The sequence below is a fragment of the Sinocyclocheilus grahami genome, unplaced genomic scaffold, assembly GCF_001515645.1.
Source record: "Sinocyclocheilus grahami isolate Dianchi unplaced genomic scaffold, SAMN03320097.WGS_v1.1 scaffold2179.1, whole genome shotgun sequence".
Classification (NCBI taxonomy): domain Eukaryota; kingdom Metazoa; phylum Chordata; class Actinopteri; order Cypriniformes; family Cyprinidae; genus Sinocyclocheilus; species Sinocyclocheilus grahami.
In genome coordinates this window covers 3,774-22,145 of record NW_015507358.1, presented here as the reverse complement: position 1 = coordinate 22,145, position 18,372 = coordinate 3,774, and the positions used below count along the sequence as shown (strand labels likewise).

The window sequence follows — 18,372 nt, the reverse complement described above, 5'->3', positions numbered from 1 at the left end:
TCACCGTCATCAGATCAAAATTTGTAACATCTCAGTTTTGGTTCAAACTTTTTAAGTCTTAATGATCTCTTAATATCTCCATATCTCATCCATACAGGCAGCAATTCCAACTGCAATGCATTGACACATGGAGAGATGGTCAGCCTGGACGAGAGCCGTTTCCCTGCCTTGGAACTGAACAATCGACGACTGTCCGTCAAAAATTCCTTCTGCCGCAAAAATGGCGTCTACACCAGGTCAGTGGAAGTTCCTCTCAGTGAAAGTGTCTCTCTTTGACTGCAAGTTTTTAGTTTTTTTTTTAAATATGAGCATGCAGGTTTTCGAGCTGAAATATGAAGTATTACAAAACTCATGGTCATAACAAATATTACTCTGTCTAAGTGCAGCAGTAGCTGCAGTTTAATACGCTAATGTTCACCTGTCACTTCATCTAGTAGGTTGGGTAATGTTATATGAAGTAGTAAATCAATTATCATGTGCTTATTTTGTATTATTTTGCAAATATATAACTATTAAACTCCCATAAAGCTTCAACCACTTGGCAATAATGTGGCAAAAATAGCCCAAAATATAGGAGTTTCTCATTCATCATGGAAAGACTGATGGGATTACCAAATGGCTCTACCTTCATAAGATCCTGCTTTCCATCATAAAACTCAATATAAAAAGTTTATGTTTCCACTAATGAGAGCATTTCTTTCTGACAAGTCACAGGCTAAGAGCAATAACAGATTCTGGTTCATGACCTCACCTATACTGCCGCCGTTCTTTCTAAAATGGGACTGTTTTAAAATATATGCACAAAACATCTATTACTACAACTAAAACTATGCTTAATGAAAATATGGATTGGGTGGCGTAGGTACTGCATTTGAAACTAAGAATTTTAATTTTATTTGATAAATTAGTAGTTATTATATTTAAGTTGCACATATAATTTAAAATATTGCAATGTGTTATATTTTAAGAATAGTCAAGCAATGTCATGAATAGGTGCTCACACCTGTAGTAATATATCCAGGTGTGCCAGGTGTGTAGATCCATTCCCATTTGAGAAATCTGCCCTATTATCACTCCTTAGTTCTCAGCCTCTGCTCTCCTTCATCCTGGGTCACCTTGAGGAGGGTCAAAGGTCCTCTGGTCTTTGAGGGGATGCCAGGCTCTTTCCTCTGGCCACAGATTAAGGGAGAGGTGTGGGAGGAATGTGCAGATGAAGTTCCACAGGCTTTGTTCTCTCCCGAGTGGAGGGTCTACAGAGCCTGAATTAGATTGTGGGCTCACCGACTGAGAGGATCAGGAAAGTGAATGAAGAACCTCAGGAAAATCTTAGAGAAGTGACAGGAGCATCAAGGTGGAAAGAATCAAAGACCGTTGATGTCTGCCCACTGCAGAGAGCTCGTTCAAGCGTGCTGTCTTGCTGTTATAACCTCAATAGTTATGATATTGCATAGCTCAAGTAATATAATACAGATAGCTTCTCTTCTCAAGATACTGGCAGGATTCAAAGACTGCCTGCTGAGAAGGAGGTCTGTGATTTAAGATCTAAAAGCGAGCCTTTCTTTTAAAATTCTTCTGACTGTCTGTCATGGCATGTCTGCGGTTTCTCAAACACAATCAGAGCAAAAGTTTGAGTACAGTGTACAGAATTTGTTTCCCATTGACATTTTATCATCATTTCCATGCCCTTATTTCGTTCCAGGCAATGACTTTCTATACTGTAGATCACAAAATAAGATATTTTGTGTTACTTTTTTAGTGCTTTTTGTCTTTATGGAAAGAGAAGCAAGGACATTCAAAATATTTTGTGTATGTGTGTGTTAATGTAAATGACAATACATAATTGAAATAGAAACATTAATAGAAATGTTAAACATAAAGAAAGTAGGTGGCAGGTCTTACAGCGGTAGTTTATGAGGGGCCACAGTCTTATATATGGAGAGTGTTGTTTTTAAAGGCAGGGACGGTATATGGTGTGCTTTAACTCTGTGTTCAAGACTTTTCTGTTCTGGACTGTAGAGAGGCCTGTTTACATCACGCGCACACACACGCACACACACACACACACACACACACACACACACACACACATATCAGTCAGCACAATCTGCAGTGTTTCAGCAGTCACAAGCACACCAGCACACTTGTATCTTTTTTTATTTTTTTCCTAAGAATTAAGAATAAGAAATATTTCTTTTTCCTAAGAAATAAGAATTTAATGCATTTTCCAATTAATCTTTTTTAAATAAATAATCCTAAAAAGTTAGATCACATATTGCTGATGATGTGTTGGAAGAGTTTTATGATTCTGTTTGCTGTAGCTGCATACTTACTTTATATTTATGAATTCAGCAACTAGGTAGGTGTTCCCTTGGAATCGTGAATGCAGGTTTGAAATCAACAGTATTAATGAAAGAAAAGTGCAAACAACTTGTACACAAATAGACTGCAAACATCGGGCAAAACATAGTTTTGGGAAAAACAAAAACAAATGTGATCAATATCAATCGTTGTTGTGTATAAAGTATCCTTAAAAGCATAGTGAAACTTGTACAAAACACTTAGAGTAAAATTATTTTTAAAGGTTTCTTAGAGAGTAACAGAAATATTTCAGGGTTTCAGGCTGAAAACCTCAGTCAGTAAAAGAGGTTTTTATATTTTTAAAAGCTGATGCATAATCCAGAATTCACACGTTTTTTTTTTCTTAGCTGCTCTTCACTGCTGCATCACAGAGACTTAATTATGCAGAAACCCCTTGGAGCTGGCATCTTACAGTGCTCCCATGATACTCATAAAGAATCGCCTCTCAATACAAACACACACACTGTACTTCATTCACCTAACAAAGAGACAAGTGTCTGCAGTTGGAACTACTGCCAAACCTTTTCTAAAGATGCTTCATACTTCACTCAGAGATTGCTTTTTTCATATGTGTGTGTGTGTGTGTGTGTGTATAAAGTAAGTAATATATTAAAAGTAAGAAAGACATTTAGACAGTATTCATCCTGTGCTTATAAAACTGGTGTTGTGCCACGTCTTTTGCTCAGGTCACCTCCTCGACCCAGTCCAGGCAGTCTGCACTACTCAGATGAGGATGTCAGCGCCAAATACAATGACCTGATCACAGCAGAGAGCAGCAGTCTCACGGAGAAGCCATCAGAGATCTCAGATTCACAGGTAACAAGCATTCTGTCATGAGATGTTATCAGTCTCTTTGTGCGTAATATATATTAGAGGGACAGTTCACCCAATAATTCTGTCCTCAATGACTCACCCTCATTTCATTTCAAGAGGCTTTAAAGATTTAAAAAGGATGTAAAAGCATTGTGCATATAGACTTATGGACAACTTTTATTGTACTTTTCTGATTATGGTGCTTTTGCCTCATTTCTGAACCATGAAAGCTTCAGTTTTTGTGTTCCTCGGAAGTTCTGAAAACAACATGAGGGTGATTAAATAATGACAAAATCTTCATTTTGGGATAAACTGTCCCTTTAACCTCCAATCAGGATTTCTAATGCTAAATCTAGTCACATTCATTTAGAATAGGACCTGTTGAAATTCCCTTATCACACACTTTTATTAGGACTAGGACTCGCTGTGCTGGAACTTTCTCAAAAGTAGGATATAGCCCTGCAGGAAAGGTCTGTCTTACTTGTGCATGGCTTCAGTCCAGGTTAGGTCCTGTGGGTGGTTAGTTTTTTTTATCATGTCCAGAACATTCTGCTGCATCCTAGTTCATTCTCTCCAGTCTTTGTGTCCTGAGGCCCGGGTTGGAAAATCTGTGGTAGACTTGAGAAGAAAACACAGTGTGCAGCACACAGGAACTGTAATCAAACAAAATACTCACATAAATGCATAAGGATTAAAGTGTGAGAACTGGAAGGCTTTGGTTGGACTCTCTCCACGTCTCTCAATTGACCATTTAGCTGGCATGATGAGAAAAAGCTATTCAGTTTGAGTTGTGTGTGAAAGTCTAGCATTGGCATTTACTAAATCAAACTTGAAAACTGGCAAAGAGAGCAAGAAACACGCACACATCATGCTGTTTTCTTCACATTATATATAGTTGTCGTTAGTTAATTTTAATTGATTCAGTGTATGTGTATGTGCGCATATATATTTCAGCTTTAAATGTAGTTAATGCAATCCCATTTTTGAGCCAGAAATATATTTTATAGCAGCATTTTTTTCTATATTTCTTTCCTGTTATTCTTACTAACAAATACTAAAATAAAATATTTAATAGTGGGAAATGGTTTATTTCCCAAAGGATTTCAAGCATTTCATTTTATTTAAAATGTGTGCGCTGTCACCATCAACATGTCAGAACTCCCAAAATGCACATCATGTCAAACAAAAGCTCTACATTTTTAATCTCCTCCTCGCCCTTCACTAACTCCTCCTGCCACCACCTTCTTGGTTGGAAACAGAGCATCTCCTGTTCTCCTTCTGCTCCTGTTAAAGTCTGGTATCATCACCATCAGGCAGAGTGAGGAGAGAGGATGGAATCTCTCTTTGAAGTTTTATTGAGCGGATAACTCCAGGCTATTGCAGATCCATTGAGCTGTCTCAAAAGAGACAGAGCCGCCACAGAGATGTATAATACTGTCATTGTTCAGGAACTCTTAAAGACGGCTCAGATTCATTTGGCAAGGCCAATTTAAAGCCAGCTCTGCCTTTAAATTAACACATGGGAGATGAATGAGAATTTGGACAGGTGTAATTCTGTCTAGTCATTTGAGTGTGTTGGACACAAAGTTATTTTAAATTTGATTTTGAGCTGCTTTTGTTTGTTTTTTTGGAAACGCTGGCGCTAACAGCAGGGATTGTTAGGGCAGCTTTCCATGTCAAAGCATCTTTGTTTTAATTGGCTCTCTGATGATCATCCCAGCATCAACTCTGTGAGATTCTTCCCAGCTCATGGAACATTTTTGCTTCTCATCAGTTACTCTTATGTCATAGTGAAAATTTTGATTTAATTTGGAGAAAAGTGTGCATTTTGACAATATTTGATGGCGTAACACTTGGGTTGGACCGTATATCAAGTATTAATAAAACTGTACATTTGTGCTGATTTTGCTGGTGATCTAAAATTAAGATACTTTTATTTTAATATGCTTATTATTTGGTCTAACTTTTTTATCTTCTTTATTTTGCACAATGTAAACCTAAAAATATGAACTAAGCGAAAGTAAGTTTGGAATTTGGGAGGTAGGTTTTTTTTTTCATAGGTAAAAATAATTTGTAATATATGATTAGATATCCTTAATCTAAGATTTGTAAAATTTGTTTGTTTTTAAGTAGATTTGGTTACACTTTTCTTGAAGGGGTGTGCATAAGACTGACATGACACCTTCATAATCATGACATGACACCTACATAATTATGACATGACACATATCATGAATATGAAGGTTTTTATGCATGTTTATGACAACTGTCATTAAGTGTCATTCGCTCAGTTATGTAATTTTTAATGCAAAGATGACATTGTTTGAGATGTCTTTGTTATGGGCTATGGTTAGGGGTAAGGGTAGGGGTAGGATTAGGTCAAATAATGTCATATTTGCATTAAAAATGACATAACTGAGCGAATGACACTTAATGACAGTTGTCATAAACATGCATAAAACCTCCTTCATATTCATGACATGTGTCATGTCATGATTATGAAGGTGTCATGTCATGATTATGAAGGTGTCATGTCAGTCTTATGCACACCCCTTCAAGTAAAGTGTTACCGTAGATTTTTACTGTACTTTATTTCTTGCAGTTAAACGTTTTGAAACTTCTTGGTGTTACATATGCAGTTTGGAAATGATCGCTCTGATTGGGGAAAAAGATCACCCTTTGAAGTAATTTCAGAGCAAATACATAAATACTGAGAATGTTAAGTTTATATAAATAAAAAAACAACTGTTTAAAAGATTAGGGTTGATACGACTTGTAATGTTTTTGAAAGAAGTTCACTGAGGCTGCATTTATTTGATAAAATACAGCAAAAACGATCATATTGTTAAAATGTAAAATAACTGTTTTCTATTTTAATATACTTTAAAATGTAATTTATACCTGTAATGACAAAAATGAATTTTCAGCATCGTTACTCAAGTTTTCAGTGTCACATGATCTTTCAGAAACCATTCTAATATGCTGATATGCTGCTCAAGAAACATTTCTTAAGATTATTAATGTTGAATACAAATATTTTTTAGATTCCGTGATGAATAGAAAGTTCAAAAGAACAACATTTATTTGAAATAGAAATATTTTGTAACATTATGAATGACTTTCAGTTTTGATCAATGCACCGTTGCCTAATAAAAGTACTTCTTCTTACAAAATTTTGAAAGATATAATGATATAATTTGCGTCTTTGTCTGTCCAAATGCCTGCTGTGCTTACAATTCTAATGGATCGGTGGAATGGGACACTTACACACTTACACGCTCCTCTCCTTCATTTAATCCATATCTGTGCTGCAATAGGATTTCTTCTTTTCCTGTTCTCCATCCGTCTCTGTAGAGATATGAGTGGGGGTGGGTTTGTTTTGGCAGTCACAATGGCCTTCAAACCTAAATCTAATGGCCTGTGTTAAATTTTTGAGGCTTTTTTGAGCAGATTAGACAGAAATATAACACATGTAATGCCTCTTTAGTGATGCACCAGCACCGTCATCTGTTGCAGAAAGAAAACAGCCCATAATCTTGTGTAAAACATATTTAGACTCCATGTATTTCTATAACAAGGTCAGGCGCAGTGTCTCTATTTAAATGTAGTTCCACAGAGAAAGTGAAGTTTCATACATTTTAATGGGATTTCTGTTGGGCAGGGCTTATACTCAAACCAGGATTTTCCGGGAGGGAACATCTTGCCCCACTTTCTGTCTGTGCAGGAGACAAAACATACGTGCCAAACAGCCAGTTCCAGTAAGATCAGATCCTCCCATCTGAGGAGTCATTAACCAGACCCATCACAATCTGTCATCAGCTTTTATTCTGTTATTATTATTTTGTGTTTTGTTGAATATCTTGGCATTTACAGTAGTTTTTGTGGCCTGAAACTTATTTTAGTCCAACTTCATGAAGGCATGAATCACACTGACCTTGGCCTTCAGTAAATTTTGTATTTTTTATTTGTGATGCTTACATACTATTGTTCATACTTACGATAAGATGTTCTGAAAGATAAGCAGTCAAACACCCTAGCAGCCACCAAATATAATTTATTTTTTTATCATTTTTATATTTTTTATAATACCTTTTATTATTTTTATTTTTAGAATTTTTCATGAAAATATTCCCTGTTCAAAATTACATTTTTACGTTTATTTAATGAAGTATGCGATTTCTTCAGTGTTTAGTGTGTTTGTTTGAGTGAAACGACAGCACTGAACGTACCAACGAAGCGTTTTGAAAACTCTTCTTTACAGTGTACCTGTCACATGTGTAAAAATCAGCAGCTTAATTGGTTTTAAGTTCCATCTGGATTCTCCCTTCAGGTGGTTTGGCATAGCTGCCCTTTACGGCACTAATATCACGGCTGATGTGCTCTGATTTGATTATTTTCATCAAATAGATTTCTGTAATATTTCAGTTTTCTGCTGTGCGTTAAATGTAACACATTATACTATCTTAGAGACATATTGTTGTTGTTTTTTGTCAAACAAGCTTGAAAATAGTATTGGTATGGATCATGGCTGGATGGAGGAGATAGAATAACAGAGGAGTGGATGAATGCAAACAAACATTTTTTGGAGGAGAGAACAGCTGTCACGTCCTGCATGTGTCAGCAGGGGAGGGCAGGAGTAGGTCACGGCGCTCTGTCTCAACCAACATGTTTTGATGACCACACACACACACACACACACACACTCACAAACACACACACACATACTTGTATTTGCAGTTTACAGGGACTCTCCATAGGCGTAATGGTTTTTTTACTGTACAAACTCTATTTTCTATTGCCCTACACCTAAACCTACCCCTTACAGAAAACTACTGGCGATTTTTGAATTTCATAAAACACTGTTTTGTATGTTTTTTTAAGCCTTTTGTTTTACGGGGACACAGGAAGTGTCCTCATAAACCATGTTTACGTTGTAGTACCCATGTCATTATACACATTTGTGTCCTCATAAACCATATATACCAGTACACACACACACACACAGACACACATGCACACACCGTGTCAGCATGCAGCTTTAGTTTCTGAGCTTGTCTTTGCTGTGAGGTCACGCTGAACAGAGAAAGCTTTCAAAGCTGAATTACAGATTACAGGGCTTTTGTTTGCTGCTTATTGAGTTGTTGAATTTGCTGGTATTACTGGAATGTCTCATTAAACCACTGCAGTCGTATGAGAAGCTAAAATCAGCACATGTTCAATAATAGAGGCATGATGCTACAAAAATCCATGATCAATTCAATAATATATTGTGTATATGCATGTATGTATGATTAAATGTATGCATGATTAAAATATGATTAAAAATTCCCTTTTTTCTATTATAAATAAATTATCATTAAAGTTATGTCATTATAAAATTTCATGATAACAATGTAAATGGAAAACACTGTAATTATGTTACATGATATATGAAAACATTTGAATTCCTGAAAAATCTAATTTTTCAGGAATTTTCTCTTATGCACAAAGATACAAAACAATATGCCCTACTGTATTTAATCATACTGATTTTTTTTTTCCTCAAAGGTTTTTTTGCCATTTAAAGAAAGAAAGGATGAAAGAGTTTCAGCAGGTCATTGGCATGAAATCTGCAGCTCTGATTTTAAGGGGATGTGGGGCTGATTTGGGGGAAACTGCTTTCCTCTCTGGAATTTGAACAGATGCATGTGTGTCACATATGTGTGTATGTTACAATAATGGTGGACTGGAGAGATCTATGCATTGTTAGTCTTTTCACTATAAAAGAGAAAGGCGAAGAGAAATGTTGAACTTTTTTGCCAAAATATGTATTTAATGTAGTGATCTTATCATCTATGTGTTTTGCAATAATTCAGTGAGAGGTAGAAGTGTAAGATAATTCTGTAGATTCTGTTTGTTTGGTTTCATTCATTTCACATTGTCACACAGTGAAAGACTTCAAATGACAGTGTTGCTCTTTAGCTCTTTTTGTTGTTGTTTTTAATAGCAGACTCAAAGATTGTGTCAAATAATGGAGCAAGAGTTTAGCTATTCAGAAAGAACAGAATCAATCCCTAAACGTAGCATTTGGAAATTCCCAGATTGAATTTCTCATGGGGGATTGCAGAAAGTGGTGGTGAGGATAGATGAGTCTTCTTAAAACGATATGCAAACCCTAAAAGCCTGAGCTATGATGGTTCTTATTTTCATCCTTTTCCTCTCCAGTTGGCAATTGGCAGTTGCTTGGTACTTTAGCACTCAACTGTGGTGAACTTCATCAGCCAGCTCCAGAAGGGTGAGCCAGATATGTCAGAATGAGGAGAGCGAAGGTGTTGTAATAAATGTGGTGGTGGAAGACAAAGATTGATGGAGAGCAGATCTTCATACAGTTGTCCATTGTTCTCGTGCAGAGAACTGTCTCAACAAAGAGTGTAGGAGGCTGCCATGAGGAACCTTCTCAAGATTGTTCCAAGAAACGCATTAAAATGTCAAAGAAAGTTGAGAAGTATTCTCAGCCTGCATTACCCTTACAAAAAAGTATCATGGTACTAGCCTGCTGATCTAACTTTCCAATGGTATACAGTAGGGACCAATAATTTATCATTATTAATTTATTATTATTATTAGAAAAATTAAAAACATAAATATGTATTTCTATTTTATGCCTTAAACTTTAAGTAAAATAAAGACATTACACTGAATGTTAATACTGGATATCATTTTTCATTGAATGTTTAACTCAAATTGTCATTCTGCTAATATGGGTTTGTTATGAAATAAATTGCATTAAATTCATATTTGAAACAAATCTGATATTACAGTACTTTTTTGTAACAGTAATGCACCATTTTTAAAAAGAAGCCATTGTTTGTCCCATGAAATATGGCTTAGGGCCCATACTGCACTGCTTTAAACCCCATGTCTCTGTTTACCTCTAGGAGGCGCTTGTTTTCTCCTTTAAGACTGGGGGCCTCCATACTCTTCCAACTCAAAGGGTGAGGATATGCATTGTGCATTGACTGACAGGAAGTCGCCTCTTAGTGCTTGTCCATTCCTATCCTCTCCATTAGGTTCATACATGGTAAAAACCCCACCACATTGATATGTGACCCCCTAAACGCAGCGTGTGATTGGTATCCGAGGGTGCAGTGGTATAAAGCAATGAGGTTATTTTTAAATGATAGATAGAGCCTTTTTTGGTTCTTCCCTTTTTTTGCCTTTTCTTTTCTTGGGTCATTTATGACAGATTCAAAAGTAAGGTGTGTGTGGTCTGTTGCATTTCAAGACTTCTTTCCTACAATAAATAAAGCTTTGATGGTTTGTGGAAAGAAATTAGAGATTGCAAGTATAATCTAATGGAATAATTAATTGGATTTTGTTTTTTTAATCAGGTTACCATCATGTCTGTTGTTTGATAAAACTAAATGAGCTCTTGCTAAACAAGTTCTAATGGTCTTGAGAGCTTGTCAGTGTCCCTTTAGATTATAAACACTGTAAAATGTTACAGTATTTTACTGAACATTGACGTGGTAACTTGAAGTTTGTTTTACCTAGATGCAGTGATAATCGGATTAAATCAAATGTTTTGGAACCAAATGAATTAAGTAACTCAAATCAGTCATTTTCACCAAACTCACACTTGTCAGCCATGATTTCTGTTCTTTTAATCTTTATTAACACTCATTTTAGCCAATGTTTTGTCAATTCAGAAACAAACTGCTACTGCAAATCGCACACATGATAGTCAGGTTACTTCTTAAGAAGAACTCACTTCAGATGTTATGAATTATTATTTATAATTATTGCAAATATTCTACACTGTATGTTAATATATTTTAAAATTTAATTTATTCCTGTGAAATCAAAGCTCATGGCAAAGCGTCACATGATCCTTTAGAAATCATTCTAACATTTTTTTAATATTATCATCAATCCTGAAAACAGTTGTGCTGCTTAATATTTTTGCGGAAACTGTGATTTTTCAAGAGTAGAAAGTTCAAAAGAACAGCATCAGCAGATGAATTTCATGCATTTTTCCTGACCACAAACTTTGAACTTTAGTGTCAAAAGTGACGAATAATGATTATTTCCAGTGCAGCCTCTGATTCTGTGGATTGATCCCGGAAACCTACTCACATCATCCTTCCTTAAAATTGAGATTGTTGAAGTGATTCTGTCTCCATCGCTCATTCTTTCTCTCTTTCTCAACCACCAGGGCAGTGACAGCGAATACGAGGTGGACCCCAACCGCCAGAAGACGCATTCATTCGTCAACCACTACATCAGTGACCCCACCTACTACAACTCCTGGCGCAGACAGCAGAAGGGAATCTCCCGAGTGCAGGCCTACAACTACACCGAGTCGGAGTCCGGAGAGCCCGAACTCTGCGCTCCTCCACCGCCTCTGCCCCCTCTACCCCCGTTCCCACCGCAGCTCAGTTCCCCTACTCCCCAGAGCCAGTCCCAGGCTGGCAGCCTTTTTAGACCCAAGGGCAGCCGGACTCCCACTCCATCCCAGCAGAGCTCCAACCCACCCAGTCAGCAAGGCACACTTTATCGGCCCCCGAGCAGCTTGGCCCCAGGTTCCCGGGCCCCCATCGCTGGCTTCTCCTCCTTTGTTTGATTGAATGAAGATATCGGTACATGAAAATACAAAACAAAGGCAGGGGATCGCTTACTTTCTCCAATGCCTGATCAAACTCACGTCTATAGAAAAAATGACAACAAACATCAGCCCTGGATTTGTTGTGCTTACGTTGTCATTGCAAGCTGATTTTTGTTTTTATATACTTTCTTTGATCACACATTTTGTTTTCTTTCGTTTAGGTTTTTGTTTTGTTTCTCTGCTTGTGTGTTCAAAGTGTTTCACTCAAAATGAAAGACAATCACTTGGAAAGACACGTAAACGCATTGGTGAGCTTTGTTTGTTTTGGGGGTTTTTTGTGCTGCTTGAACAAACTGCATGACTTTTTTGTTCAAATATTTCTTTTCGTTTGCTTTTTCATTTTGTTGTCATTGGTTCTTTTGTTTTTTTTTTAAGTTTAACACCAGCACTAAGTTACGAATGCTGGACAAAGGCACTGACACATGAAAAATACATTTAAAAAGGCTACGGAGAAAATATCAGCACTTGGCCACATCAAGAAAAATGCTAAATGGTGATTTGTACGGTGGTATTTTTGTTCTTACACAGATGACAAAGTACTGCAGTGACTATGGGAGGTTGAAGTTCATTTGACTAAAGACCTGCCTGCACTTAGCACATGTTTGAGTTGGAAAGCCAGCATCATTTATTGATGTTACAGGTCAGTTTTCACCAGTGCTCTGAAAAGGCCAAAGGTCAAATTAAGTGCTTCACACTAATCTGTGTTTTGAATGTTTTTCCGGAGGTGAAATGTAGATTGTTCATAAAGTTGAACACGAGTATATTTTCCCTCGTGAAACTTATGGAAGGCCAAATATGTAAGAGTCTGATTCACTATGATATTATCATTCTATTGCTCTGGATTCTTTCAGATTCAGAGTCATTCATGTTAGCAGCAGGTGTGTATGTGATGGGCGGGGTCATTTGTTGCTCCTTTTGATTTGACTCTATGATGTCATCCTGAGCTTCAGGTTGCACTTCCGCCGTGCAAACGATAACGTCGGACACAAACGTCAATAAACGGCAGCGGATATCGGATATTTGCCAGCATCTCAGGCGGAGCTGGATGTCAAACATACCCATCAAAGAGTTCCTGTTCAAACACCTCTCCGATTTTCCCTTTCCTGATCATCTGGCGAGACATAACATCATAGAAGCTGACGACATTTCAAAGATTGTGCAGCCAAGCAAATGTATTGTACCTGTGAACTTCAGATTTTTCACCACTTCGCTTTGACACGGCTATTCAAAGTAACTGAAGATAAAAGAAAATGGACTAAGGGACCCAACACAATGCCAGCAGAGAACTAAAAGGCACTTGCGCAGCTTACTTGTGAGGTTTAATGATGTTGTTTGCTCTTTCTTTTCCGTGAAGTGATTTTACTGTCTGTATAAACAAGGTCAATCACATGCTCAGTCTGCCTGAACACAGTATATTCCTAAATAAATTATGTTTTCTGCAAACGTTACTGGTTTGAACATTGAAAAGGGCCATTTGGCTGTGTGAAAAGTGAGCATTCAGGGGTCATGAATGACTAACATAGGAGAGGAAGTGGGTAGTGTCCTTAAAATGACATTAGTTGTTGAAACATTATGACAGATACTATGACTATATCTTAACCAGGAGCAACACGCAATTTAAAGGTTCCACTCCTATATAGATCTGAGTTTTTGTCCTAACCAACCCTTTTTTATTGGTGCTAGTCCAGCTGGTAAACCAACATAGCCACATGAAGCTGGACCACCATCAGCTTTCCAATGAAACTGGTTGACCAAGCAAGTCTTGCTGGTTAAAAATGGACATTCTGTCATAATTTACTCATAATCATGTCATTGCAAACCTGTATGAATTTCTTTCTTTTGCAGAACATAAAAGAAGGCATTTTGAAGAATGTTGGTAGCCAAGTTTCGATTTCCATTAACTTTCATTGTGTGGACAAAAAATACAATGGAAGTCAATGGAAATCGAAACTCTTTGGTTAGTGTGGGTAAATTTGTAACGGGAAACTTGTTGCACCTGGTAAAGTCATTTGGCATTGAGAGCAACAGAGTTCGCCACATATTGCAAATTCGATAATAAAAAAAAAACACATTAGTTTACCATTTTCTTAATAATTCCATGTGGACCACCTTCAGCTTAAGTTATGCTTTAGACAGATGAGGATAAATATGCATAGCATTTATTAGAGTTGTTTATTTTTAAGGCGCAATTACTATCTTTATCGAACAAAGGAACTTGGAGTTATTGGAAAAGCACTATCAATGAGTGGATGAAAGGTTTTGCCAGGTAGGACGTGTTCCTAGACCTTTTGTTGGTCCTGGAACAACTCTGTCTAACTGGGCCATACCTTGGCCAAGTGTTCAAGTCTGCAATTGCATATTTGCAAATACATTTCTAACTTAACCCATAAAGTCTGATAGGATTGCTTGGATTGTTGTTCCAGGACCAACAAGGATGTACTTGGCAATATAGCGATCACAGAATGTGTGTAATTATTTCATCCTTTCGTAATTTATAGGTGTTACAATGTGTGTGTGTGTGTGTGTGTGTGTGTGTGTGTGTATGTGTATGTTAGACCGGCTTAATGTGTTTATGTAGTATGTTTGACTAGTTTAAGTGTTTATGTAGTTAATAAAACTTTACTTGTATCACGCTTGACGTGTTCATTGTTTGCTCATAACCGGAGTCACTAATCATGCAGATTTACGTTACAAGCTTTTGTAGAATTGTACAGTAAGAAAGTTATTTCCCTTAACCAGGAAATTAACGTTCTTAGAATTGACAAGACAGTTGACCCTGAGTGGTCAGCTAAATATCTACAGCGGATCTAAAATATGAATAGTTAATTATAACTAGTTATGGTTAATTATTCATATTTCCTGTTGTGAGCTAAATTCGCTACAGAAGTTATGGGAAGTTTTTGACCACTTTGGGGTTTTTTTATAAGCAGGATTGAAGGGAAGACTGACTATAAAAACAGCTCTAGTATATACAAAACATACATATTCCCAGGTTCATAAACTTTAGGTGGGCCATTTGGATTTGGATCTTACATGAAATATTCACTGTCGTACTTGGATGCTATTGGATAATTTGGATGTTATTTAGCTTGTTTTTAGTTATTTTATCTTTTTGAATCCTGGCTTGATATATGGTTGGACTGTGTGTGTGTGTGTAGGATGCAATGAGAAAGTTAGAATGACTGAATGTTTAGATGCACTATATTTTTTTCTTCACTGTCTGGATGAGGGAGATTTGGCATGCAAAATATATTGTACAGAATAAGCTGTTTGTCTCTTTTTGTGTGTAATAGTGGGAATTTTAACACATTTTGCCTTTCAAATCTGTGTAGGACTTAAACCAAAAGATGTGTTTTAAAAATAGCGAGTGGAAATAAAGGTCTATTCAGACATACATGTTTATTTTTTATAACGTAAAGATGTTTAAAGGGCCCGCATTTCATTGTATGCCAGTTTGCAAATATGACCACTGGAGTCATATGTCCCTGTGAATCACCCGGCTGAAGAGGATGTATGTGGTTGGGTTTGTCCCATTTGTTTAGTGTGGTTATTGCGTCAACATCAATCCACTTGGTAACTGTAACCACAGCTGCAATCAAACAGAAATTTAGTTTTTTTTTAAATTCTCAGACAAAAGGTGATTATTGTTACTGTTGGTCTTGTTTTAGTTAATTTTTTTATTATTGTTTTTTTTTTTTACATATAATATTTGTTAATTTAAAATGTTTATTTTTGTGTTTTCCTGGGGTCTGGATTACTTCATCAATATTATATACCAGTGCTGAATCCAAGGACTTTTAAAATGCCTAAAATGGGATATATTGTATTATAATAAGTGTTTAGTGCCAAGGGTGTACTCTGTGATTAAATATGTATATTCTGTATTAGACAATATATAAAAAAGAAACAATCACCTGAAGGAGCTCTTGAGCTGTCAATGATCATCTGGCTTTGGCTAAAATTATTTGTCTTTGGAGGAAAAAATATATAATAAGAAGATGACCTGATGACAGAATTATATTATTTTCAAAATAAAAGGAATTAAAGTCAAACAAACCAATTTGTGAAATTATTTATATTTCTTTAAATCTCACCATCTATGTTTACTATTAATATAAATTATATAATATATTGATTGTATATTATAATAGATATTGTCATTGATAATAAAAATAATACTATTTAATAGTTATACAAATTGTTAATATAAGTGTAATTAATGTGTATAAAAACTTGTGGATATATGATATGCAGCTTTAAATTAATATAAATGGACGCCAAATACAATCTCAATATATTAGACTACAGTTGTGGATTTGGTTGTAAATTCCATACTGGTCCTTTAATCCATACTGGTCCTTTAAGAGGCAATGGGGGACTGAGTTTACATTGAAATGGGCGGAGCGCAACGCTCATGCTGATACAAGGAGGCGGGGCGCTGCGGGGGCGGGGTTGTGGGCGGGGCGTCGACACAGGACAGTGAACGCTCGAGCTGCATTAGTGCGCCATCGCGCTTTGAACAGTCAGTACGTGAAGACGCGCTCGTCAGGATTCCGTACTATTTAACAACTTTTGATTATCTATAAACGCGTGATTGCAACATAAAGCTGTTAAAGTTTGAAGGATATTGGCAACAAAGCCTGTGTTTTGTTATTCACTTCTCTTTTGTTTGAAGTGTAATTCCATTGAACTTGGTCCATTGTTGTTGGATGAGAAGCTCAACTTGGCGTTGAGGCTCCTGGGATCCAATACTACGAGCAAACAGTGGTAAGACTTTACTCTTTACATAAATTCATTTCTTTGTGCGACATATTCCAGAAGGTCCCACCAGAACTTAGAGATACAATGAAGCATTTGCTCTTCAAGTGTCTCACAATGATAGGAGTTTTCATACAGACCTTTCTTCTATCCTGCAGTTTAAATCAATGGCCAGTCGTCCATGAGGTATCTCATTCATTTGAATGTCAGATTGGCTTCACAGCTCCAGGTGGTCCCAAAGAGAGTCTTACCATTTTAATGTTCAGTGCTCAGACATTCCTCTACTGTGTGTTTGCTTTGTAATGTGCCTATGACCATAGTGTTTCCCTATTTTAGGCTTATTTTACCCTACACTTTATGCATTCAATTATTAACTGCATTATGTTAGAACTGCATTTCTAGAAAAAAAATGTTTGGCAACTTTTGTTGTTGGATTAACCCAAAAAATGTAATTAAAATATATTATGAGGTAGTAAATTAATGTAATAATGTTTATTAATACATTTTTAATAAGTTTATTTCATTATTTTTGGGCCTATTTTATATAATTTGATATGTAAAATGTGCCATGTGCATTTGCCTTTCTCGTGGCTTTTGATCAGCTATTTGTGGTACACTGACCTTTGGTTTTTTTATACTTCATATATGGAAAGTTTTTCATTGTTCCTATTAAATCAGTTAATTACAGCTCTTCTGTTTTACAGCCAAATCATGTTACCAAATGTATCTGCGTTTCACTGTTCAGATTGGAAGTTTTGTATGCTACCAATACACACACGTGTGAAAATGAGTGAGCAGTTAACAAGTGATTGCTAATGGGGGTCTTTGACATGCAGACTGTTGGGATTGCTAACTAAAAGGAAAAACGAGGAGCTTGTGATTTTGAGGCATTGGTATAGTGGTGTTAAATGCCTGGTTGGCGCTTGGAGCTGATGTTAGGCTGTTAGATTGCTACTTGCATCAATTGAAGAAAATGTGGTAGAATTGTTGCACTTTAAACAGAATGAAGCATTATGTAACTGCTCGGAGGATTGCAAAGTCCACATTGCAATGAAACAGGAATCCAGTGAAGTATTCCAAGAACCTCTTGTGAATTTCCAGATGCATTTCCCATATATATTGTCCTGAACCTACAGTATTGGTCACATCTCTTGCATGATACATATTGGTCAAACAGCTGCATTTTCACAGTTCGTTACACTAACGGCCCAAACTGTTGTTTGCACAAAACTGGCAAGCACTCTGGTATTGTAAAAGGTTATCAGAGTGAAATTGATTGACCCTAATGGGTTGTCTCAACAGTACAACCTACTTTTGGGTATCCTGGGTTGACTTTTTTTTTATTTTTATTTTTTTTTAAGTATGAATGCAATATGTTGCTCAAAGAAGAAAGTGAGTTTTAATTTCTCATCTAAACCTCCCAATACATCTGAGCAAATAAGTAACCCCACAACTTAAGTGTTTTTAATGAAATTGATAACTTGAGTGTTGTGTGGTCCAGACTCCAGAGCATTGACCCTTAACCTTTGACATTTTTGTCATTCTTGGTATCAATATTTGTGAAAAGGTGCGTTAGTGTCTCTGAGAAATCCTGCTGCCAGAACTCTAAGGTCAGTATCTGCCCCGGAGAGACAAAGTGATATGCTGTATACCTGGAGTCAAAGCTGCCTGGTTAATATCCTGAGCTCATTTTAATATTCCAGTTAGCAGAGCAGGCAGGCAGAGAGACTTTTCTGGTCTAAATTGTAGCATGGGTGTAGATGTAGGCCAAGGTCGTACTGTGTGTGTGTGTGTGTGTG

General features: G+C 36.6%; 1 protein-coding gene across 1 annotated transcript in view; it reads left to right on the top strand.

Annotated features, from left to right (window-relative positions):
- The window catches only part of LOC107574310 (protein sidekick-2-like), a 51,160-nt gene extending 38,902 nt beyond the window's left edge, over positions 1-12,258 (top strand). The window contains exons 36-39 of the mRNA XM_016260754.1: positions 98-236; positions 3,045-3,174; positions 10,089-10,145; positions 11,366-12,258. Coding sequence (XP_016116240.1) covers positions 98-236; positions 3,045-3,174; positions 10,089-10,145; positions 11,366-11,773 — 734 coding nt within the window. The 3' untranslated portion in view covers positions 11,774-12,258. The remainder of the gene's footprint in view (positions 1-97; positions 237-3,044; positions 3,175-10,088; positions 10,146-11,365) is intronic.
- Positions 12,259-18,372: the final 6,114 nt, after the last annotated feature.